Source organism: Phodopus roborovskii, unplaced genomic scaffold (assembly GCF_943737965.1).
Source record: "Phodopus roborovskii unplaced genomic scaffold, PHOROB, whole genome shotgun sequence".
In the NCBI taxonomy this organism is placed as follows: Eukaryota; Metazoa; Chordata; class Mammalia; order Rodentia; family Cricetidae; genus Phodopus; species Phodopus roborovskii.
In genome coordinates this window covers 8,787,587-8,813,680 of record NW_026126558.1, presented here as the reverse complement: position 1 = coordinate 8,813,680, position 26,094 = coordinate 8,787,587, and the positions used below count along the sequence as shown (strand labels likewise).

At 52.8% G+C, this 26,094-nt stretch overlaps 1 protein-coding gene across 3 annotated transcripts in view; it reads left to right on the top strand.

The window, feature by feature from the left end:
- Positions 1-14,826: 14,826 nt before the first annotated feature.
- The window catches only part of Gse1 (Gse1 coiled-coil protein), a 340,737-nt gene continuing 329,469 nt past the window's right edge, over positions 14,827-26,094 (top strand). For all 3 annotated transcript variants that reach the window (XM_051201581.1, XM_051201579.1, XM_051201578.1), the window contains exon 1: positions 14,827-16,779. In XM_051201581.1, the coding sequence (XP_051057538.1) occupies positions 14,854-16,779 (1,926 nt within the window). In that variant the 5' untranslated portion in view covers positions 14,827-14,853. The remainder of the gene's footprint in view (positions 16,780-26,094) is intronic.

Genomic DNA, 26,094 nt, shown 5'->3' with positions numbered 1-26,094 from the left:
TTGTTCCCAACATTTCCCCCTCACACACCAGAAATGTGGGCCAGAGCCTTGGAAAACTCCCTGGTTGGTGGCAGGGCTGGGTAGTTAAGCATCTCTCTGGTTTAAAGGCACCAGGGACCTCTTTTGCAACTTGCAGGAGCCACCTCAATAAATACTTAGGGACCCCATGAGAGTCAATTAGTGAATAAGCTGTGTGGTCCCAGGCAGATTCCTTCACCTCTCTGGGCTCCATGTCCACCAATACAGTATAAATGGTGGTTGCACTTGTCTACAGCCTTTCAAGTCAAACTACAGGATCTCGGTGATGAAAGAGAGAGCAGCCAGGGGCTGAGGATGTAGCTTATTTGATAAAGTGCTTGCATAGTATACACAGGGCCTGGGGTTCAATCCCCAACACTGCATTAAAAGGTGTGATGGTGCACACCAGTCACCTCAGCACTAGGAAGGTGGAGACAGGAGGATCAGAAGTTCAAGGTCATCCTCAGTACATAAGGAGCCAGGCCAGTCTGGGCACCAGGAGACCTTGCCTCAAAAATCCAAAGGAGGGGGCGGGCAGGAGGAAGGTCAGGGCCAAACAGAGGGACTTTCCAAGGTCCCTGGTCATTTTTAGCTTCCCTCCCTGGGGCAAGTGACCTGCACTCTGTCCTCTGGCCCCACAGCTCACACCAAGTTCTTTTTCTGTCTGTATGAACTCAGGCCCAGTCCTCAGCCAAGGCTAAACTCAAGAGGGTTGGACACGCGGCTTGGGCCTAGAGCCCAAGCAGATGGCAGGCCACCTGTTGCAGGGGTGGCTGAGAACCAGCAACCCGTGCTGTGGTACCGCTAGTGCCTTCTGTCCTCTCCCCTGCCTTTCTGCCTGCCTGGTGAGCCTGCTCACTGGCTCTGCCCCGAGCCTCTGGGGTATCCACTGTGGGAAGGGGACTTCTGGGCCTAGAAGCTCCAACAAGACAGCACTTAAGTGAGAGGCTGTGCGATGAGATGAGAGGCAGCGATGGACACCCTGAAGGGGTCCAGAAGCAGGGGGTTGTGTTGTTCCCCACCCCCCATCATGAGGATGAGCAACCCCTGACCCTCCCACACCTGCCACTCCGCTGCCTGCACAGAGGCCCCCTGATAGACATTTTGGAGCCCAAGACTTGGTTTGTTTTATGATGAGGTTTAGATTTGTAGCCCTCACTGATCTGGAGTTCCAGAGCCTCCTGCCTCAGCCTCCAGATGCTGAGATTACCAAGATGGACCATCACACCTTGCTTACAGGTTGTTAAACTATAATTATTATTCATCTATTATCTATTTATCTATTACTGTTTGGTATTTTTGAGACAGGGTCTCTCTATGTGGCCCTTGCCATCCTGGAACTCATTCTGTAGAACAGGTTGGCCCCAAACTCACAGAGATCCACCTTCCTCTGTCTCCTAAGTATTGGGACTAAAGGCAGGCACCACCACACTTAGCTAAACTATTATTATTTTAAAACAACAACAGAACTGCCAAATGGGCCACACATGCCCCTAGTTCACCCAGAAACTTTTGAAGATCCAGGAGCAAAACCTACATGATGGTGTTTGCCTGTAATCCCAGCACTCTGGATATGAGGCAGGAGGATTGTTGGGAGTTCAAATCCAGCCTCGGGTGCATGGTGAGACTTTTGTCTTACAAAAACCAACCAACAAAAGGAAACCCCATATGTAGGAAGGAAAACCCAGCTGGTCTCCATGGAATGGGCCTGAGGCCAGCTGCAGGCTTTTCTGTGGATTCATAGAATTTTTAAACCTACTTCTACTGCACAGTGGGGAGGGTGGGGGGTTAACCGCCTTCCTGTCAGAACTTGGACAAACTTTTCTCTGATAGCACCCTTTGGAGGACAACATCTTCATGAAGGGGCTCCCTGATCTGCAACTCCAGAATCAAAAATGCCTACAAAAAAAAAAATACTTTGTGTAACTTTTTGGCCACAAAAATCTGCCCTAAGCTGACATGAGTCTATTTATAGCCACTGCTTTCTCCCACTCAGCATCAAGATTCACATCTCAACTCCAGCAATGCCGATGTGTTTGGTTAAGGGTTGGCCTGAGGTGGCATTTCATGGCGCTCAAATCCACAAATCTGAACTCTGGGCTCCTCCTACTCAATCACAGCCACACAGAGGCTTCCTGCTTGTAGTCTGCGGGATGCTCTTTGCCACCCTGTACCATCTTCAGGTGCCAAAGGGGAAGCTGAGGCTCTCAGAGTCTCTGTGGATGAGTGACAGTTGAGGGCTGGGTGTGGCTCCTCCCCATCTTGCCTCATGCTGACCTCCAGGTCACGATGATCCTCTTGCCTCAGCCTTCTGAGTGTTGGGACCATGCCCAGTGCTTGTTTGTGGCTGTCTGTTTACATGTGTGGTGTGTACCTATGTGTGTGGTGCACGTGTACTTGTTTATACGGAGGCCAGAGATTGATATGAGGTGTCTTTCTGGATCATCTCCACTTTGTTTATGGAAGCAGGGTTTCAAGAGGAAACCCTCTCATCCAGCTAAGCTTGCCCCAGCCAGTCTCCAGAGCAGAGGCCTCACTCATTTTGGGTAGGCTCAGACCCATTATGAGGCCTGTAAGGCAGTAGTTCTAAATATGTGGGTCATGACCCCCCCAAAAGTCCATTGGAAAACACAGATATTTACAATTCAATTCATTACAGTTATGGAGTAGCAATGAAAATAATTTTATGGTCAGGAGTCAGCACAGCATGAGGAACTGTATCAAATAAAGGGTCACACACAGCATTAGGAAGGTTGAGAACTGCTGCTCTATAGTCTAGACCCTCTGCCCAACCTGGAATCAGGGTAAGGGGAACAGATGCTGTCCTAACCTGACCCTCACTGCCCCATGAGCAGCTTGTGCCCCTGGGCAGGTACAGGGCTGTCAGCAGCTCCCTGGTGGCCTCAGTGGCTCCCAACCAAGTCATTAATCTTGTTCAACACAGTGAGCACAATTTAGACCTGAAGCCATGCCCCCCCTTGACCTTTGGGCACACTTCACAGGGCTCAGCAGGCGTTCCTAGGAGCCTCTACTCCAGAGGGCATTTAACTTTTGTCTTAATTCAGCCTGCCTATCTTTCCCACTAAACTTTTCTAGTTTTTGATTTTTTCTTTCTTTTATTTTTACTTATTTATTTTAGATATAATATCATATAGCCCGGGTTGGCTTCAAGCTTGTTATGTAGCTGAGGATAAGCTTGAATTACTGATTGTCCTGCCTCCAAGTGCTGGGATCATAGGCATGGGCCACCATACTCAGCTACTGCTACACATTTTCCAAGGGTTAAATATTTCTTTCCATTTATGTCTGTCCACCCATCTATCCACCAGCCAATCCACCCATCCTTCCATCCCATCCTCCCTCCTACTCACCCATCCATCCATGACTCCTCCCCCTCCTAGTGGCTGGTAGAAACTCTGGGAGTCTCTGTGAGCTAGTGTGAAAGAAGCTTCCCAGGGCCGAAGCTGGGCTGTAAACTCCTCCCATCTCTCATTTGCATACACACTGCTCCTGCTACCCTGCTCGCTCCAGGCCCCAGAAGCAGGCTCTCTCCTGTGTGCTAGACTACAATGTTGAGCAAAAACAGATGCTGGCCACTCACCCTGTGGAATTTGTCAGTTTGGAGGAGACAGATGTGAATCAAGTAACCACACTCTTGAAACCATAATCACAAACAGCCCAGCCAGGCCTCAGCCAGGAGGCTCCTGGGAGGTGGGAACATTCCCAGAAACCAAAGGCCTGCATGAGAACCTACCAGGGAAGGGCATCTAAGCAGGGGGCTGCAAGACAGGGAGTTGAGTTGAGTTGAGGTGTGGAGGGGAGAGGCTGGGAAGGTGGTAGTTCAGCTGAACATGGGAAATGAAGTCAACATTAGACACAGGCCCAGCAACAAGGGTACTAGTGGGAGCTGAGAAGCCAGCAGGGCATGCTGTACCTTATTCTCCTGTGCACTCTTGGGAAGGGACAACCATGAGTGTCACCTCTGCTTCTCTTAGGGTAAGGGGGCAGCACATGCGGTTCCCTCTCTAACCCAAGAATGATGGAGTCAGAGAAGCCCCAGAGCTGCTCTTTGAAAAGAGTATAGCTTATGGCCCAGGGGAGGGAAAAGCAGTCAGGCACCTGCTACCCTCCCCAACCTGTACTCTAGGCATGGGTCCTTCCCTCTGTCTCCAGACCATGAACTCGCTGACAGCAGGATGAAGCCAGGGCAGTGTACAGGGGGCCCAGTCGCCATGGTGACCATCTGCTTCCTCCTTGCTTCCAAGTGGCCTGCTCTGGACCTGTGATCAGGGCCATGACCGCCCCGCCCCGCCCCGCCCCTCCCCTCCCCATGCCTCCTCTGCCCCCCAGCCCAGTTGCAGGGCCCATTATACTGTTCCTGTCCTCCCGGTTTCCACTTTACTGTCAGCTCAGTTTTTCTAGTCTGATCAATGCCAATAGCTGTGCAGTGAGGAGGGTAGATGGAGGCACACAGCTGGAGCTGTGAGAGCCTCTGGGATACAACCTGCTTTCTCTGCTTCTCTTAGGACCACAGCTGGTTGACCCTTGCTCCAGGTCCCCAGGAAGATGTGATGTCAAGGAAAAAAAATTTTTTTTGAGATAGGCTGGCCTCTAACTGGAAGAAATGTTCCTGTTTCTTTTTTTTTTTTAATGTTATTAAATTTTATTTAGTGTGTATGTGTGAGTGCGCATGAATGTACGTGAGTGCACACACATGCATACATGTGCCATGGCACTCATGAAGAAATCAGAAGACAGCCTTCAGGAGTCAATTCTCTCCTTCTACCAAGTGGGCTCCAGGGATTGAACTCAGGTTGCCAGACTTAGAGCAAGCACCTTTAATCACTGGAACCATCTTGCTAACCCAAGGAAAAGTTCTTAAGAAACTGGTGGTATATCTCTTCCCAAGGGGCAAGATCTATGACTGAATTTAGGAGAGTATGTCATAGTTTTGGCCTTGTGTGGCCTTGCAGGAAGCACTGTGCTAGCCCTGGGTCTTCTGTGTCCACTCTGTTACCTTTGTCCCCTCCAGCCTGGTCTGGAATTTCAGCCCATCAGGAACAAGCTGTGTGATCTTGGAGAAGGTGCTTAGCCTCTCTGTAACTGAAAATCATACCTGTCAATTCAGATATTGGGAGGATCAGGGTGACTCATACAGAGCTGAGACAAATTGTGGAGGCTCTAGATCACAGTGACAAAGGACCTCACTCAAGGCATCACCCCACCACCTCTGTGAGCTTGGACATGGGGGGCATCTAACCCAGCCTGAAGAGCAGGTGGGACCAGGGGCTGTACTTTTCCTGTTCCTGAAGGCGCTACACTGCAGAGATCAGAGGGAGCTAAGTGATACTAGGACAGCAGTTCTCAACCCATGGGTCATGACCAAGGGATAACATATCAGTCATTTACAATATGATTCATAATGTAGAAAAATTACACTTATGAAGTAGCTTAATTTTATGGTTGGGTCATCACAACATGAGGGGCTGTAATAAAGAGTTGCAGCGTTAGGAAGGTTGAGAACCACTGAGCAACACCTGAGCAAGCTGCAACTTTAAAATGTATTTCCTCTTCAGCAGGGGCCATTTATGAGTATTTTGGGCCTGTAAAAGAAATACATTTTTAGAGCCAGGGTGGCAACATGTGTGTGTTTTGCACAACCCAACAAAACAGACTCTGAGTCCTGGCCTCTGAGCCCATGTGGACATTATCAGTCTGCTTAGGTGAGCCAGGGGTGCCTGCCCTGCAGCAAGGTGACCTGCAGGGCCAGCCTGGCTGTCAGGAGCTGAGGAGCCAAGGGAGGCATCAGGAAGGGCTGAGGCCAGGAGCTGGCAAACCACAGGAATGACAGTCACCACAGGTAGGATTTGAGACATCTTGTCTAGTGTATAGAAAGCCTGTATGCCTCCCTGGGATTGGAGTTCCACTTGTAGGTGTCCACCTAACACAGGTATCATGTGCTGTCAACAAAAGACATGGTTGGAATATGCAGGAAATCACCATCACCTTTTGCCTCAGATGGGAACTCCTCAGTCCACCAAGGGATCAAGATCATCCAGTCACTGTATTAAGCAGGTTTTCGGGTGTGTGTGGGGGGGGAATATAGAACTGATGAGGTGTTTGTTATAAAGGGAGATTCACTAGAGTGGCTTACACAGGAAGGACTTGGGGGTTCAATGATGGTTGCCAGCATGCTGGAGAGACTGAGAAGCCAGAAGCTGAAGGAGGCTGGAGGCCTCAATCAGGAGCCAAAGGCCTGGAGGATTATGGAGTGTCACTAGAGAGGAGTTTTATCCCCGAGGCCATCCTTCCTGGGATGCCATCACAGACTTGCCAAGAGGCGAGAGCAACCCTCACTGTCACCAGTGAACCTCCTTAGCAATACAAAGGCTAAGATGCTGCTTTGGGCAGGAGCAGGGAAGGGGCTGGAGTGTGTGTGGCTCAAGGGCAGAGCACTCGACTGGCACACATGGAGCTCTGGGTTGCATTCCCAGCAAAACACATGCACATGTGCACACAGAAAACCCCAAGCAGGAAGAATCAGGCACAATGTGGGACCACAAGAAAGACACAGGGTGTGCACAGGCTGTAGCCCTCCCCATGGAGGGGACAGAACCCATCTGCTCATACTATGACATGGTCCAACTTTGAAATTAGGACAGACAGAATATGGGGTTTCCTGGCATATCAGCACTTAGATGGTGGGGGCGGGAGATCAAAGTCATTCTCTATACATAACACATTCAAGGCCAGCCTGGGTTATCTGAGAATTTGTTGGGTTCCCTGAGATCTGGTTAATAAATAAATAAATTAACAACAACAACAACAACAAAAAAAGCCAGGCGTGATGGCTGACTCCTTTAATCCCAGCACTCTGGAGGAAGAGGCATATGGATGCCTGTAAGTTTGGAGTCAGCCTGATCTGCATAGTGAGTGAGTTCTGGGCCAGCCAGGACTACATAGCCATCTCCTCTGCATGGCACCCCAAATGAATGGACAGAAAGTGGGGGAATGGTACTCAGAGCTGGGGGGAAGAGCAGTTGGAGGGACTATAGTGGTGGCACTTTGGGTGGGGGTTTCTCTTGGGGATGGTGGATGTTCAAAAGTTGACCATGGAGTTAGCTATATGGCTCTGTGAACAATCAGCCATGGAACTGTCACCTGCATAGTGGACTGTGTAGTCTGGGAATGTCACTTCTGTATCTGGGTTTGAACGGGATATGGGATATGGGCAGGGGGAGGGGAGGTGTCCCGGAAGGTGGGACATGCTGGTCTGTGAAAATTTAGTGAGGTGCACCTGTGTGTCACATACTTGGAGGAGCTTCAGGTTTTCAAAAGCACAATGCCCAGGCAGGTATGGCAGCTCACCCCAGCAATCTCAGCACCAGGGAGGATAAGGCAAGGGGGCTGCTGAAGTGTGAGGTCAGAAGAAGATTAAGTGCCATTCTCCAGTTTAGCATCAGGCAGCGTGAACAAGTCCAGGATAGGCCATCCACTCCAGAGGGAAGACCAAGATGACAGCTGAGGCTAGGGCAGGTCCTGGTGACTCAGGGGGACATACAGACACAGCCTTCTTTGTGAGTCAGAACCTGAGAAGGCCACTGAGAAACTCTGGGTCCAAGAGTTTGGGAACCTGGCTGAAGGTACAGCTGCAGGTACAGACATAGCAGGATGGTGAGCAAGACTACCAGCTTCTGCGGCAGGACACTAAGAGGGACAGGAATGCTTTCATGGGAAAGGAAGGATTCAGAGAGGCAGGCCTGCAGGCCAGGAGCTGCCCATTAAGGGTGTTAGGTTAGAGAAAGGCACTTGGACCAGATGGTCTGGGTTCAACTCCAGCCCTGACACATCCCAGCTCTGTGACCTTGGGGACACGGGACCACTGTTCTGAACCTTGGTACATACCCCCCCCCTGTGCTTAGTAAGCACCCAGCACTTAGTGAATGGTAGTGGAGGACTAAAGCTGGCTCACCCTTATATACCCGGTGTGCATGTGGGCAGTTGGCGTTGACTCTCACTGTCTAACTTTGCTTTCCTTCTCCCCTTGTGTTCTGCATTTTCCTCAACTTCTGGGGCTTGGATGGATGCTTGGGAACCAACCACATCAAGGGGTCTCTGCTACAAATCAGAGCCTTGGAGATGCCAGTGGGGAGGGAATTTTCAAGCACACACAAGATTTATGTGGAGAGTCTATCCTGTGAGCCCAGTTGCAGGTCAGCTCTGTGTTCATTTATTAAAAGGTTTTACAAGGCTCTGAAGTTTACCACAGCACCCTCGGGGTCCTGAATGGGAGGGCTGTTGTCCTGGCCCCCATGCTCAGACCCTTCACTGGGATTTTTCACACAGGGGCTTTTGCAATGTATCGAATGCTCCTGCTTATGCTGTCTCAGAACCCAGAGATGGACAGTGAGCTTCTGCCTCCTTGCTCTGAGTCAGGGGTGTCTCAAAGAGCAGTGGCTAATGAGATGGAGTTACTAGCACACTGTGGAAGCTGCATGTTTAAGGAATTATCAGAACCAGTCCACACAAAGGGCAACAAAAGGGTCTGTGAGCTGGCTCGGTGGTAAAGGTACTTGGCACCAAGCCCGATGCCTAGAGTTTAAGGCAGGGAACTCACACAAAGGAAGACCAGTTCCTACAAATTGTCTCTGACCTCCACAGTATGATGTGGCAGACCCTTCTATCCTCTGTGCTGGTAAGTTTTCATCCCTTTGACACAAACTATTGCTGTGTGGGAGGAGGGAACCTCAACAGAGGCACTGCCTCCGTCAGATTGGCCTGTGGGCAAGTCTATGAGGCTTTTTCTTGATTATTGACTGATGTGAAGGGGTCCAGACCAATATCACCCCTAGGCAGGTGGTGCTGGATTGTCTAAGAAAAGCAGCTGAATGTGAAGCAGTAAGTTGTGTTCCTTCATGGCTCCTCCCCTGCTCCTGGTTGGGTTTCTGCCCTGACTTCCCTCAATGATGGACTGTCATCAGGATCTGTAAACCAAAGTTGCTTTTGGTCATGGTATTTATCACAGCAATAGAAAGCAAACTAGGAGACTCCCTTTTACTAGCCCCTCCCCCATGCATACACACATGCATGCAGTGTGTGTATGTATAATATGTGTGCATATATACACATATGTGCACACACACACACACACACACACATATATGCAACAAAATTTCACCAGCCTCCTCATGGTATCAGGAATTGTACCTTTGAACAAGTCCCTGCTTCTGGGGATCCGATTCCCTGCTTCTAAAGCAGAGGCAACACTTCCTCAGCCACCGAGCATAGCTGTCAAGTGCTAATGGGTATGACTGGCTCAGAGGCCCTAGGTCAGCTACCCAGACATTGTTTTTTTTATTGTTCATAGTAACATTCTTTCCCTTTGAGGAGGATATATTTCTGCCAGTACCCTGCCATGTTTGAAGTCCTTTCTGTGGAAAGTAGTGGAGTGCTTGCTCTGCCCAGATGGAAGGGAAAGGGAAGGGATGTTGGTGGGGGGAGTGAAGGAGAGGGAGAGGAGGGGAGCAGAAGGGAGGGGAAAGATCAAGAAAAGGAAGGACAGCCAAAGATCAGTTTTTCTCCTTTTGTTCTCAGATAGCTGGAGGGCAAACACAGAGCCCAGGTTGCCTCTGTAGAGCAGATGGACAAACAGTAACTGGGTCCTGGGAAGAAAGCTGGAGGAGTGCACACAGGAAGAAAGGAGCAACAAAAGGAACAATGAGCAAGGATGTCAAAACTCAGGTAGGGAAAAGCTGCCTGCTTTGGGATCACTGTAATTTGATTTCAGGCTCTTGAGAAGAAGGAAGCATGGAGCAGCTGAAGATTGCAGAGGCGCAGGGTAATGCTGGTTAGATTTTTTTTTTATTTGTTTTAAATACACACACACACACACACACACACCCCCGATTTATTATATATTTGGTTTTTCAAAACAGGGTTTCTCTGTGTAGCCCTGACTGTCCTGGAACTGGAGACTTGCTCTGCAGACCAGGCTGTCCTTGAACTCAGAGATCTGCTTGCCTCTGCCTCCCCAGTGTGGGGATTAAAGGTGTGTACCACCACTGCCAGGCTTATTTTTAATAGTTTTTTTCTTTCACATTTCCGTGCTTGTATAAAATGCATTTTGATCTTACCTGCCTCCTGCCAAGATTTTATTTTTTGAGACAGGGTTTTACTCTGTAGCCCAAGCTGGCCTTGAACTTCCCATCCATCTCCAGGGTAATGGGATTACGGAAGGTACCATCCAGCCAGATGGCCTGATGATTCTAGAACAGAAGGCACCATGAGGTTTGGAGTCCTGCATCCCTGGTCCCAACATTGATTAGGCCCTGTGAAACTAGGACAGTGCAAGGCAGGCCAGCTGGGGGTCAGCCCCAGGGGAGACACAGCTGGAAACAGACACAGTACTGTGTGGTGCTGGGAGCTGGAAACAGCTAGGGGAGGCTGGTGATGCTCCACAGGCAGCAAAAATCTGAGCCGTGCTCAGATGCTCTGTACCTCTACTGCATGTCTCCACAGAACCTGTGGGCTGTACCTTCCCTGTTCTGAGCCAGGGCTGCTTGGAGCTGCAATGTTGCCCATGCTTTGAATAGTGATAGGTATGGAAGGAACATAGCCCCTCCATAGCCACAGGCAGGAGGATGACTCTATTCAGTACCCCGAGTCTATATGCTGTGTAGATGACTCAATCCAGTCTGAGCTTCGATGGGAGCTGGGATGACTTTGCAACATGACGTAGATACTAAGGGATCTTGGTGTTTGAGCATCTGGCACTACACATCTGGCTTTGTGTCCAGGCCAGAGCCTGTGAGTGTTGCTTGAGTTTTTCTTGTCCCACCAGGTTCTGCTGCTTCAGCCCCAAATGAACACACAGAGACGCTATATTAATTATAAAACTGTTGGCCAAAGGCTAGGGGTTCCTATTGGCTGGCTCTCTCTTAATTATTAACCCATTTCTATTAATTTAAGTGTTCCCATGTGGTCTTGGCTTACCTGAACCTGTATTTCCTTTGGTGGCTACATGGCGTCTTCTTGTGGTCTCTCTCTGCCTGCCTTTCCCAGAATTCTCCTTATCTCTTGTCCCACCTATCTTACTGCCTCTATTGGCCAAACAGTGTTTTATTCATCAACCAATAAGAGAAACATATATACAGAAGGATATCTCCCAACATGTGAGAACTTTGGTTTCCTTAGATGAGTATTTGGAGACACATGAAAGAAGACAGAAGAGACTCTGAGACCATCCCTGGTCCATGCTGAACTTATGACAATCATTCCTATCAGCTTTCTATGGAGCTGGATGGGGTGGGGGTGGTGTGTGTGTGTGTGTTTGTATGTGTGTGTGTGTGTGTGTGTGTGTGTGTGTGTGTGTGTGTGTGTTCCTATGGGCTGGTTTCTCCTTACTCTGAAGCTCAGTCTTCTCATCTGAAAGCCAGGGTACAATGACACAGCCATGGGTTCTGTGGAGATTCAGGAACTGGCCCCTACAAGGCCCAGGCTTGTGTTCAAGGCTTACTCAGCATGCACACCTCTACTGCTGTGCTCCAAATTGGGGGGGCATTGCATGGGTCCCTCAGCTCTTTTCCTTTGAGACAGTGTCTCACTGTGTAGCCCAGGCTGCCCTTGAACTTGAGATCCTCTTGCCTTGGTCTCTGGAGAGCCTGGCCTTTCAGCATTGCCTAGGTTCTGCTTCTCCCAGTTCTAAAAAAAATGTGTTCTTTTGTTAGCTTTGCTTTGCTGATGGAGAAAGAGACCCAGAGGGTCAGAAGCCTCTCCCACCCCAAGGCTAGTAAATGTTACTGTGATGACAGGCTGATGTGTCTGGCTGTGCTGTGGCTCCACCCCCATGTCACCCACCCCCAGATGACTCAGCAGTGTCACCTGTCTTCTTCCTTCTCTGATCTATGCCAGGGGATTTCCTGAGTCATTCACCCATTGAGAGAAACAGAAATCTCCCCCCCACTTCATATACAGAAGCATAAGCACAGACATGTACACATATGCTTGTATATTCACATGCCTGTGTAGTGCACACATGCATACCTGCATGCATGTAAACACAAATGCATGTCTGTATGACACCAAGTATTAACACACATAAACACATGCATGCAAAGCACACACATGTAATCCTGGACTTGTGCACACACATATACATGTGTATATAACTATGTATTAACACACACAAATGTATGTACAACACACACATGTATGTCTGTACTTGTTCACATACACAAATGCACACATATGTCTAAATATACAGTACATGTGTGTATTAATACACACATACTAACATGTATACACACACAGCCTCCCTTCATGTCAGCCTTCTGTGCCAGGCATATCTCTGGCTCTCATTTGACCCACCATGGAGGGACCATGTGCCCACTGCTCATAGCAGGAGACTGAGGTTTGTAGAGTTAAGAGGTCTGCCTCTTTCTGAGGTATACACAGCTGGTATGGGGCTTTGGATCCAGGTATGGAGCCAGTTCTGGCTATTCAGTGTTCAGGATAGACCTGGGAGAAACTGGCTGTTGGAAGATGAAAGGATGTAGGAAGCAGAAGATGGCAAAGGGAATAAAATGAATGATGAACAGATGTGAAGGAACAGGGGCAACTCCAGCTGAGCTCCTACAGATGGGCCTGAAGGGTTCTGAAGATGGATAGCTGGACCAGGCTGAGGGGTCTTCACCTTCAGGGAGCCTCCTGTACTTGGACAGGAACAGCTTCCCCAGGCTCCTTCCTATGGGGTGAGACCCCAACCCTTCCTCGGAAAGAACAGACAGGGTTCCTTCATGAGGGAGCTCCCATTCATTGGCTTCTTCTCTAATAAGGTATGAACAATGCCAGCAGCCAGGGGATAATCCCACCACCACTACCACCAAATTCTGTAAGAGTTTGCTGAGCCAGCAATTTTCTGGGCCAGGGAAGGAAGAGTCCCATGACCTGCCATGTTAACATCCCATCTAGTTGATCCTGGAGTCCTGAAATGTCGGGGAGGGGGCTTTATTTATATGTCAGCTCACCAAGTGGGGGCTCCTGTCCTTGGGGCTTTGCCTTCTGCTGTCAGGGTAGACAGCTGGAAGCTACTGGAAAGTAGAGGCTCATGGTTCTGAAGCTTCAGGGGGCCCTGTTTCAGATGGGAGATTGAGGCTCAGAAAGGTTTGGGATTGCTTGGAAGCCCAGCCTGAACCAAAGGACACCATCTGGGGGGGGGAAGGAAACAGAGACAGAGAGAGAGGGATGGGGGAGAGAGGGGGAGAGAGAGAGAAGGACGGAGGGAGGAAGAGAGGGAGGGAGAAACAGAGAAAGGAGGGAGGGAGAGACAGAGAGAGAAGAAGGGAGGGAGGGAGGGAGAGACAGAGACAGACGGGGGGGGGGGGGCAAGGGGACATGTGTGTGCCTGTGTGCTTGGGAGGCGCCAAGGACAGCCTCCAGCAGCTTCTGGGTGACAGTGGCCAGATGTCTGCTTGAGGAGGCTGCATACTCCATGCAGAACCCTGCTGCCTGGTCTGAATCCTTACTGGCCTCTTCTTTTGAGCCATAAAGTGAGGGACATCCCACACTTGCTTCTTAGGGGAAGTAGCTAAGAAGCATGTAACAGTACTGAACTTGGCATGCAGGTCTGCCTCTGTGTTAAACAGCTACAATGTATCTGCATACAATGCATTAAGTCGTGGATATCTGCGATTTCTGCTGCAACACTTTCAACAGGAAGGAAAAGGGCACAGAGAGATTGAGTTCTTAGTCCTAGGACACACAGTATCTTTCCTACTCCTACACCCTAGATCCCTACGGTGACACAGTGGCCCCTGGCCAGTCGGGGTGGGGGCAGGCTGTGAGGACTCTGTCTCCAGGGTGATGCAGGAGACAACTCTTCCCTCTGTTTCTAAAACTAGGGCATTGGGCCCAGAAAGGTGACCCCAAACCTGGGCTACTGAAGGGCCAGGACCTCCCCAGCTTCTGAGGGAGGGGTGGGGGTGCCCTTCCCAAGTCTCCCTTGGTACCCATCGGTCCTCACCTGGCTCTAATGCGTCCGGTTTGACCTTTCCTTAAAGATCAGCGGCAGCGGCTGATGGGTTTCGTGGGTCCCAAAGGAGACCCTTCAGACAGCCCGAGCCACGGGCTGCAGAGCCCCTAATTGGAGCAATGAATCACCGCGGGCTCCTGCTGGACACAGAATAGACAGAGGAGCTGAACGCTATTGTGCCATAGTTTGGGACACAGGGGGGTGAGAGAGGGTGGAGAGGGAAGACGGGGGTGGGGTGGGGAGAGAAGAGGTCAGGGGAGGAGGAAAGAGGAGGATCGCGAGGAGAGGATGAGTCAGGGGAGGAGGGGCGGAGAGGAGGTAAGGGGAGGAGGATTAGGTGGAGGAGGAGGCAAGGGAGGAGGGGAGGGAGGGGAGGATTAGGAGGAGGAGGAGTCTTGGGGGAGGAGCCGGGGTGGAGGCGGGCAGCAGGGCGGCGCGAGGGAGGGCTTCCCCGCCTCCGCCACCCTCCCGCGCCCTCCGCCCCGCCTCCCTCCTCCCCAATTAAATGACCCGACGCTCGGGCCGGCGCCGGAGCTCGCACATGCGGCCGCCGCAGCCGCCCGGGGCTCGTCGCCACTGCCGCCACCTCCACGTTCCGGGCGCGCTCTCCGGCGCCGCCTGGGCCCGTACCGCCGCCAGCCGGGGACTGAGCAGCCCCAGGCACCGCCGCGGAGACCCTCCGTGCGCCCCGGGCCGCGTGCGCGCCGCCGCCCGCCAAACTTTGCGAGTTGGGCGCGGGGCCTCGGGGCGCGCGGCCGGAGCAGCGACAGCCCGGGGAGCGCGGAGGCGGGCGCGGCGGCCGGGCCATGAGCGGCCGGGCGGCGCCGCTCTCCCGCAAGCAGCGGCTCATGGCAGCGGCGGGCGCGGCCCTGTCGTGCTTCATCTGCGGCGGCGGCATCGCGCGCGGCAAGGAGCTGAAGCTGCCGGTGAGGCCGGCGGGCCCCGCGCAGCCCTTCTTTCCGTTCCTGCAGCAGCAGGAGCCGGCGCCCGGCGCGCGCGGGCTGAGCGCGGCCGATGGCTGCGTGCTGGTGTGCGCTGTGTGCCGCTGTTTCCTGGCCGAGCAGTGGGCCGCCTTCGAGCGCGCGCGCACGCCCGTGGACAAGCGCGTGTACTGGCTCAAGCGGCCGCACCAGTGCGACGCGAGCGCGGGTGGCCGGCGCGGGGCCCGCGAGTGGAACGCCGAGGACGCGCGCGACTCGGAGCTGTCGGAGCTGTCGGACGCCGACGCGCTGCCAGAGCCGGAGCCCGAGCCGGAACCTGAGCCCGAGGATGCTCACGACACCACGAAGCCCGGAGCCCGGCGCCGACGCACCGGGCCCGGGACGCACTGGACTCCCGAGCCGCCTCGGGCCAGCGTGCTGAGGGGCGTCCAGGAACCCTGGCCGGTCCCCACTGCCCCTGACGGCACGGACAGCGCCGCCTCTAGCCGGGCCACGGGGCCCCCAGAGCGCAGCAGCACCCCCGAGGGCAGCGACGTCGCCGGGAGCCTCGGGGACGAGGGCCTGGAGCGGCCTGCCCCGACGCCCGCCGACAGCCAGGCCCGCTGCTGCTACGTCTGTGGGTCGGCGCTGTCGCCAGCCTCGCAGCAGCAGATCCACGTGCAAAAACAGGAGGCGCCCTCTCAGGCGCCCTTCTTTCCCTTTCTGTGGCTGCATAGCCCCCCACCCGGAGCCCAGCCCATCACTGAGGCGGGCAGCACCCTCGTGTGTCCCTGCTGTTTCTCGTCCCTCACGCACCAGTGGCAGAGCTTCGAGCTTGCCAACGTGCCTGTCCTGCAGCGGCTCTACGTGGTTCCCCTGAACAGCCACGCCCCCGGCATGGCCTCCAAGGCCCGGAGACTCCCCAGAGAGGAGGGGCCCGCCACTGCCGCGGGGCTGCTGCGGGAGGCCTGCTACCTCTGTGGGGAGGACTGTACACGGGATGCCCGGGCAGTTCCCTCCCGCATCGTCAATGGCAACTCAGGAGGCTCCATGCACTTCCCCTTCCTCAGCCTCCTGCCTTGCCCACCCAATGCTCGGCCCCCCAACAAGCGCTGCGAGGTTCGCAGCTGTCCCAAGTGCTTCAGCGTCCTGGAGGACGTCTGGGCCCTGTACCGGGCATCACATAACCGTGAGCTCATCAGCTCCGTGCAAGGCTTCTTGGGCAGGTACCACCAAGCATTCTCCGCCTCGGACCCTACTCTGAGCGATCTGCCGGCTTCTGCTCAGGGAGGCCCGCCTGCTGTCTGTTACATCTGCGGGGCTGAGCTGGGGCCAGGCAAGGAGTTCCAGCTCAGCATGAACCCTGCCAGCCACCTGGGCGAGAAGGAACCCTTCTTTCCTTTCCTCACTGTCTATCCGCCTGCCCCACGGGCCAGGCCTGCAGACTCCACCGGCCTGGTGACCACCTGTGTGCTCTGCTATCATGACTTGCTGGGTCAGTGGCTGCAGCACGAAGCCAGAGCCGCTCACCAGGCTGTCAGCGCCTGGTCCAGGCAGTACCAGGTGGACACGTTCGTGTGCTTCTTCTGTCAGCAAGAGAAGAAACGGTGTCTGGGGCTGAAGTCAGTGAGGGTGGCCCGGCTGCCCTTGTTCCTGTATACCCTGAGAGCCAGCCACAGCCTGTTGGTGGATGACGGCCGGCAGCTCATCATTGGTGCCTGCGTGGAATGTGGGACCCTGGTTTGTGCAGGTCAAGGGCTGGTCAGCCAGGGGCCCATGGGCTGGAGCTCCCCGGCAGCAGGAGCAACAAAGGTAAGCAGTGGCTTCCATCTGAGAGCATCTGTGTCATCAAAAGGAGAGATGTTTTCTGTTCCTTGGCGATATCACTGGTTCTGTGTGGCATGCCCCAGCAGGAGGCGTTCTCTTTGCCTTGCTAGCTTGGCTGACCTTGGAGGCCTGAGGCAGGAGCTTAGAGGGTCTGGGGGCAGGGGTGGAAGAATAGTGGCTGGAATCAGCAGGCATGAGGCTGAAGCTGGGCGTGTTTGCCGCGAATCTATCAAACGGAGGAAGTTCAGGGCATGGCTGTTGTCCGCCCGATAACATTGGTAATTAGTGTAGCCACGCAGGTCACCCGGAGGTCCCTGTGGCAAGTTCCTCTCACTAGCTCCTGGCTGCCTCTCTCTTCCCAAGATTCCCACCCAAGTGCATCTCACTTGAGTCTTCCCGGTGGCTTTATGAAGCAGATGGCAACAGATTCCAGACGTGTAGGCGTGGGACACAGGCTCATGGGACCCAGGATGGTGGCCTAGACAACCTTTGCTGCAGTGGTTAGTATCTTCTTTGGGAGTCAGCTGCGTGGAGCTGAGCTGAGGCCTGGGGCCTGTTCTCAGGATGCAGCTGTCTGCCTGGTAGGAGACAGTCAGGGCACTGGGACATTGGAACCTAGCTTTGTAAGAACCGGGGCAGGAGCTGACCTGGTGGCCCTGGGGAAGGGGGCAACAGGCAGGCAGGCATCTGTGAACTGTACTCATTCTCTTGCCCTTGGGCTGGGATCCTAATTCCTACCAAACAGACTGCCCTGTCCTGGGCAGAGGCCTGTGTGGCAGTGACTGGCCAGGGACCTGCAGAGAGACACAAGGGTGGGTAGGTGGGTCCAGTTCAGGAAAGGCTGTTTGTTTGTAAAGTGTCTGGTTCCTGCAATTGTGTGTGTGTGTGTGTGTGTGTGAGAGAGAGAGAGAGAGAGAGAGAGAGAGAGAGAGAGAGAGGTATGCCTGTACACATGGAGAATGACCTATGAGGCAATCTCTGTTGTGCCTGGGTGTCCCTTTCCCAGGCTTACGACCCCCCCAGCCTCATGCACCGCCCTTATCTCTCTTTACCAGAGTTGGCTTTGGTCTTGAGTTGCTTTTAAGGTTTTGATGGCAAAGGGAATACCTGCTTCTGGCATAGGACGCCAAGTCTTTCATTAGCCACAGGTGTGTGACAGCCGATGCTGAGGCTGTTGCTGGGACTTGGAAGGCACAGCTCCATAAGGCCTGAAGTGCAGGAAGAGCTTGGCTTGGGGCAGGACAGGCCTGGTCCCCAGCCTGCCTCTGTCTTTGCTGCAGAGCTGTCTGCCAAGTTCTTATCGTGGCTGGGCTCAGTTCTCTTGGCTGAGAAGTAGGAATACAGGCCACATGGTTTGTAGAGACATTCTAATAATTAAACTAATCAGGGGGGCATTTGAATGTCTGCAGACCAAGCTTACTGTGTTGAGGCTGTTCCTGGTGGCCCTCTGTTTGGGCAGAAGGGACAGGGCAGTTTTGAGTGAGGCTATGGCCACAGGCAGGATGACTGTTGGAGGTTTGCTGTGGTCTGTGTGGGTGATTGGTGCTCACTGGGGGCATGGAGTTTTCTCTGCAGAGTGCCTACTTTGTGGTAACTTGACCTCAGTACAGGAACCTAAGTAATCAGAAGACTCCTGGGTCCAAGCCAGCAGGGGTGGGAAGTAAGGGCAGTCATTGTGACCCCAGGTCCCTCCTGTGTCCACCAGGGGTCAAGTTCTGCCCTGTCCTTGACCCTCGCCTTGTCCCATGAACCTTCTTACACCTACACTGAGTCTCAGGTAAGTCCCATGACTAGTGACTCTCACAGCCAGCAGGTGGCTGAGGGTTCCAGCCTGGAACTCAGGACTTCCCCTACCCCCTGGGTCCTACTCCATCAGTTTACCTGAGACTCACTGGAACCTGGTAAAGTAGCAAAAAGTGCAGAGACAGGAAGAACCCTGGAGCCTTGTGGATGGGAAGAGCCTGCTGGGGATGAGGGGACAGAAAGTACCAGATCTGGTAGCCTTTGCAAGAAGCTTGTCCTCTGTGCTGAAGGGTAGCTTGAATGAAAGTGTGGAAGGGACAGGGATGTGTCTGCAGTCAGGCCTGTGCTGCAGTGGGGGTGGCAGGCATGCCTCAGACTCCACTCTGGCGATGGCGGGAAGGAGGAGTCATTCAGCTCCCAGGGTCCGAGGATGCCGGAACAGAGCCCTCTGCCCTCTGCCCTTCCTCTGCGTTCCTGCTCTTCCCATTTATCCCACAAATATTTATAGAGAGCCTACTCTGAACCAGGCACTGTTCCAGATGCTGGGATCCGGTGGCAGGCACAGCCTGCAGTGTCCCTGGGGAGGGACAGGCACAGAAGGTCCAAAAGGCTGTTTCCCGCAGCGCTGGGAGCTGAGAGGCTATCAGCCAGACTGGGTGCAGTGCAGAGACAAGTGGGGGTGTGCAGCGGGCCAGGCTCCTAGGCTGTCAGGAGGGCAGGCACAGGCACAGCCTCTCCCTTGTCCCAAGGCTGGCTTCCCAAACTGCCCCTGCCCCCCCCCCCCCAGATTCCCTCAGCTTCCTATTAGCCTTCCTTTCTTCCTGTGCACGGTCTGAGAACTTAGCTGGGAAGTACAAGAGCCTTGTAAGGGCTAAGGAGACCCACTTGATGGGGACATGGCATGTTCCAGAACCTGCTGGAATCTGGGGATCCTGGTAGGTGTTCCCTCAAGTGAATCAACTTGAAAACATCTGGAAATGATGTGTCTGAGAATTCAGAAGAAGGAACAGAAGGGAGATGGACCCTGGCATCCTCTAGTTGGGTTGCGGGCAGAGGATCACTTCCCCCTCCCACCCCCTCTCATCTCCCCCACTCCCCGTCCTTTGGTCTTCTAGAGCTTGGTGTCCTGCAGGCCATGCAGCCCTGCTACATGAATTGGGCAGTGGCTAGGTTGGGCCAGAGAGGGCTGCAGCTTGCTTTCTCTGGGCCTGGCATCCCTATCCCCACCTCACAGGAACTATGGAAAGACCCCCCAGGTTTGCCTTAAAATAGATGTGGCCTAAATAATTCTATAAGAAGTAGGCTGTGTGACCTTGGGCCTGACCCTTGACCTCTCTGAGCCTCGGTTTCCACTGTTGAGTGATGGTGCTGTTTTTGATGGCTGAATTGGAGTATGCCTTATTGCTGTCTGTTGCTATGAATGGCTGTCAGAACAGGTGGTAGGATGGCCAGGTTGTGAGGAAGTTTGGGGGCAATATCATGAGGAATTGACTCCCAGGCTGCTATGGTCTCTTTATCTTTTAAATGGTCACTATATCTTTTAAATGATCTTGTGGGTAGGTCTAAGCCCCCATACTGTCCTAGGTAGGGGAGGAGCCCAGAGAGGTTAAGTAACTTGCCCATGGTCACTCAGCCAGTTCCCGCAGGGTAAGCTTTGGGCCTGGGCATCTATTCTGGAGGCTGTCCTACTTTCTAGCCTGTCATGCCCTCTGCCCCCTCTGGCCTCCGGCTGTGAAGGTGGCCCTTTCTATAGGGCCAATGGCTCTTCATTTGTGTGTGAGCCATCCTACCCTTTCACATTTCTCAGGGCCAGAGGCCCCTGTGAGAGGAGGCCCTGTTGTCTCTGCCATTCCCCCCATACCTCTGCTTGTGCTCCCCCACATGGCCAGGTGCTGCTGGCTCCCATCTTCTGCTCCCATCTGTGGAAAGGTGCCTGCCCTGAGGCTGTCTTGCCCTCTCCCAGGCTGTGCTGTGGGCAGCACAGACTAATGAAGCCTGCCGATTAGTACCCACTGTACCCCAGCCTGTTGCCAAGAGTCACCTGGCCAGAGCCCCCAAGCCTGGTTGGTTGTCACTGTGCTTCTCATCTGAGCACATCACAGGTCTGCAAAGTTCTGTCAGGGTGGCTGCACATCTGTCCCCTGCTACTTGGCATGCTGCCATCACCAGCTTCCTTCTCTGCAGGGAGGCCCTGGCCATCACTATTTGCCTCAGGCCCTCGGGATACCAGCTTAGGCTCTTTCTGGAAGGTGCCAGACAGTGCTGGCATCTTCTTCTTGGCAGCAGCTGGGCAGCTGGGCTGTGGGCCTCTGTGAACCCTGGTCCTTCCCCTTCCAAGGGGATGTCTGCGTTTCCTTGCCGGTGTGGGAGCCTTCTGCTCAGAAGAATAAATTTTCCAGATGCCTTGTGCTAAACCTGGAGGAGATTGGAGCCTACTGGGAAAGAGGAAGTGGAGGCAAAAGGTCTTAAAAACTGAGCCTTCCCTGGAAGCGGGGAGGGAAAGAGGGCAGGGCTGAAGGCCAGACATGTTTGTAAGGCTGCAGGCTTCATGTCTGCTCAGCTCTCAGGACCTTGCCCTGGTGAGGTTTGTGCTGCAGGGAGAGTCCCTGGCAGACTGTAGTGGTAACTCTTCATGGCTGTGAGGAGCCCACATCCTGGGCTCAGGTCCCTTTGTCCTTCACATCTGTGTCCTGGCTAGATGTGGAAAAGGACAAGATGTCTGCCCTCAGAGAAGAGCATTTTGGTACTTGCTCCTGGTTTCCTTTGTCTCCTAAATGCAACACACATGGGGTGGGGTGCAAAGAGCCTCTCTACTCTGCCATGTGACCGTTACTCAGTTTCCCCATCTGTTACAGTAGTAGGACTGGTGTCCAGGGCAGTCCTGTATTAAGGAAGCTGAGGCCATGGCTTGTGCCGTGTGGGCATCCTGCTGAGGGGCTAGGAATGAGAGTCTGCCTCTGAAGTTCACTGCACATGGCCAGCGAGGTGGCTCAGTAGGTAAGGTGTTTGCTACACAAGCCTCAGAACCTGAGTTCAGTCCCCAGGACCCCAATGCATGTAAAGTGGGATCAAACTCATTCCATCCATAAAGTTGTTCTCCAGGCTCCCACACCCATGTGATGAGCACTCAGGAGCCCCTTCCCAACACAACCTATGCATAAACATAATAATAAATTGGTTTAAATTTCTGTACAGGGCCATACCCCAGGACACTGAGATTCTGACCCCTGGAGGATGACACCGATGGGTTAGAACAGCTTGTATTGTAAGGCCACAGTTTGTGAATCATGTGTGAGCGCTATGCCAGGGACCTTCTGCCTATCCTTAGTCCCTGGCTTCACACAGATTCTACCCTCCAAGACACGAACCCTGGGAACCCTGGGATGGAGACCCAGCACTCTCAGTGCCTGCAGGCAAGACATCTGTCCACCTGGGTCTCAGTTTTTCCCTCTGTAAAATGGGCATGTATAGTGATGAATGTAGAGAAGGCTTTGCCTTCTGAAATCAGTAATTTAGGAGTGCCACTTATAAAAGGCCTGTTGTTCTCTGAATGAGGCACAGAGGAGGTCTACCTTGTTCCATGCTCTAGGAGCAAGGGCTGGAAATGGTGCAGTTGGAGGAGGAACCATGTGTTAGACTGCCCCCCCCCAATCTTCCCTGCCCTCCTCCCTGATGTCCACTGTCTTTCTGTCTGGGCTCCCCTTGCCATCTGCTGATGTGATAACTCTGTTCATTCTCCCTGCACACAGGCACGCACACACAGCCTGTCCCTCTGGCCACACAGGGATGCTGTGGGTGACACGTCCTGTGGCAGTGGGGTCTTTGCCACTTAGCAGGTTGGAGGACCAGGCTAAGGAACCCAAGACCTTTCAGGACTAATAGAATAGACAGGGCTGGAGTAGGGTCATCAGTAGGCCTCTCCTGTGTCTTGGAGACAGGTGGCACTTACAGGGGCCTGGTAGAAGCTGGGCCTGGCTTCTCAGCCTGGGTTTAGAAAGCATCTATAGTCAGCCACTGTCTACCAGCTTCTAGATCAGTAATTCTCACAACCTATGGGTCGTGACCCCTTTGGGGATTGAGTGATCCTTTTGAAGAGGTTGCCTAAGACTATCCTGCATAACAGTAGCAAAATTAGTTATGAAGTATCAATGAAATAATTTTATGGTTGGGATCATCATAACATGAGGAACTGTATTAAAGGGTCAGCATTAGAAAGGTTGAGAACCCACTGTTCCAAACAGAATAGCAGCAGGAGAGTCTCATTATGCTGATCCCTTAGGATGATCTGCTTGCTGACCCCATAAGGTGAGCTTCCCAAACCTGCCAGACCTGCCCTCTCTGGGGGGTATTGGGGACTGTACTCTTCAGACCTCCAATGTCACAGGACCTGGGCATGGGACTTAAGGATTTTGGTCCAGGGTATCTTGCAGGTCACATCTGATTGGTTAAGGCTCCTGCACTAATATTCCCCTTGTTGTAGGTCCTGCTATTTTCCCTCTTAACTGATCATGTGACATCCAGGGGTTTGCAACCTTCCTGATGCTGTGATCCTTCACTAATGCAGTCCCTTAAGTTGCAGTAAACCCCCCAACCATAAAATTACTTTCATTGCTACTTCATTACTGTAATTTTACTACTGTTATTAATTGTAATTTAAACATCTGTGTTTTCCAGTGGTCTTAGGTGACCCCTACAGAAGGGTCATTCAACCCCAAAGGGATTGCAACCCACAGGTTGAGAACCACTGGCCTGGATCCTTCAGAGCACATCTGTACAGCTGTGTGTGGCTTCAAGCCGAAGGTGGCAGGGTGAAACCTGCTTTTTGTAAGTAGGCCAGCAGTCACCCATCCACCAGGGCCCAGCAGTCTGACTTTGTACCCACCTAGTCATCTGGGCTCCCCTGAAGGAGAGGGCTTCTCTGACCTCCTCTTCAACTGACCTCCTTCTTGTGGGAACTGAGGGTACACTGATGTTTTTCCAGTGCATGAAGTGGCTAATTGTGTACTGAGGCACTGGGCATTGCCTCAAGTGCCCTCATATTGGGGCAGCACACTGGCCTCAGCCTCCTTATGTATGGGGTACTCTGCTCTGCCATCCTCCATTCCTGCTCCCTGAGCCAGCTCTTTTCTTGGTTACGAATGTTGGGGACAGATGTGGCTTTTGTTGGTGGGCTCTGGGGCAGTAGTTTCTAGATCTTTCATCTGGAGTAACTGTTTGGGCCACACTGGCTGCTTACCTGGTAGGAGGATGGAGTCTTGGTGTAGGGAGGCCCGGACCAGTGTAGGTCAACAGAAGTAGGTGACAGCTTAACATTATCTTATAACCCGGAGATGGAAGCTGTGGTGCCCAGACGGGGACTTCAGGCATGCTGGGCTGTGCAGGGTGTCTTCAGTGAAGCAATACAAGTGTTCCAGTAAAGATCCCAGTGTGTGGGTTGCTAACAAGACAGTGTCAGGGGCAAGCATCTTGGATGGGACAAGTTTATGAGGAAGCTGGTCCCTTCTTTCCACTTTCCACTGTTCCCTTTGGAATGACCTTTCGGTGACTGACAAGACCAAGTGCCATCAGGGCCGGGTCACTCTGAGGTTGATGCAGAGACTCTGCCAGGCCACACTTTTGGGGAGCAACTTCTCTGTCACCTGCAGCTCTGCTGGGTGGCAGGAAGTGGCCCAGCTGGCTGGCTTGCTCTGTGGTCTGCAAGTACTCGGGGCTCTGAGCCCCAAGAGACATGACTGATCCCTCGTGATCCAGGCTGCCCTGTGCCAGGCCCTTAACCAGGACAGTAGAGTGCAGCATCAGCAGCTGTAGGCAGTGCATGGCCAAGGCTGGTTGACTGAGGATAGGAGCTGGGGTAGTGGCTCCCACCCCCTGATGAAGGTGGCTATAGGCTGGGCCCAGGACCATAGAGGATCAGCTGAGAGGAATGCAGGATGCATTTCTTGTCTCACACTTCCCTGTGAAAACCCTCCCAACTCCCTGTTACCTGACTTCATCATCACCCATCTGCATCAGGACTGCTGTGAAGGGTGATGTAAGCATTTGATATTTGTGATCCAAAGGGGAAACTGAGGCTGCAGGAGGCTTGGTACCAGTTGCTATATACGGCCAGAGGCTGACACCCTGCTCCCTACTTTGTTTTTTAGCTTCTGACTTCTCACTACCTTACTAGGACACTCACAGGACCCACCTCCTAGGACTGGCACATAAAACAGGTGATGTTGTTGACAAAGGCAGGAGTGGCCAGCACAGAAGACATAACCATAGGAAGCATGGAGAGAAGTTCATGACCCTGTTCTCAAGGAATAGGAGGCAGTTGGCTGCAGCCAGGGCACTCAGGACCAGAGCCTCCATTGTCCTGTCTCTGGGTTTCAGTGCCCATCTAAGGGATGAAGGAGCAGTTAGGTACACAGCCTCTGCATGACAACTGGCTCCCAGGAAAGCTCCTGATGTTGCATAGTGGTCAGTATGCCAATACACCTATTGTCTGTCTGTCTGTCTGTCTGTCTGTCTGTCTGTATAGGACTTTGGACAGCGTGGGTAGCCCAGGACTCTATTAGCCTCCTTTGTTTTCTGTCTTAGTTAGGGTTACTATTGCTGTGATGAAAAACCATGACCAGAGCAACTTGGGAAGGAAAGGGTTTATTTAGCTTACACTTCCACATCACAGTCCATCACTGAAGGAAGTCAAGACAGGAACTCAAGCAGGGCAGGAATCTAGAGAGAGGAGCTGCTAGAGGCCATGGGGGGTGCTGCTTACTGGCTTGCTCTTCATAGCTTGCTCAGCCTGCTTTCTTATAGAACCCAGAGCTACCAGCCCAAGGATGGCATAATCTACCATGAGCTGGACCCTCCCACATCGATTACTACTTAAGAAACTGCCCTATAGGTTTGTCTGAAGCCCAGTCTTATGGAGGCATTTTCTTAATTGAAGTTCCTTCCTCTCCTATGACCCTAGCTTGTGTCAAGTTGGCGTAATACTAGCCAGTACACTGTGTCCCTCCTGTCCTCAGGCCACATTACAGTTGGAAGCTGTCACCGGGAAGCAAAGGCTCTGTAGCCTGCGGTGATTCAAGGAGCCAGGAGGGGATGTGGGAAGTAGAATACTTTGAGGTCAAGAATTAGGAGTTCAGACCCCAGCTGGGTTTGACGGTGGATCTTCCCACAAAGAAGGAATGGGAAGGGGCACAAAAAGAATTGGGAGTTTGGGCAGGGAGGTGGCTCAGTGAAGAGCATTTGCTGCTCTTTCAGAGGATGTGGGTTCATAACCCAGCATCCACATTAGGTGGCTCACAACCACCTGTAACTCCAGTTCCAGGGGATCTGATGCCCTTTTTCAGCCTCTTCAGGTGCCTGCCCACCCACAAGTATATACATACACACAGACACACATACATAAATAATAAAGTAAATCTTTAAAAAAAAAAAAAAAGAATCAAGAATTTATAGAGAGCCTCAATTCTCAGCACTATGCCCATCCTCACACATGATTCTTTTTCTTTTTTCTCTTTTAATTGAGATAGTCTCCCTCAGTGGTCCACATTGGACTTGATCATGGAA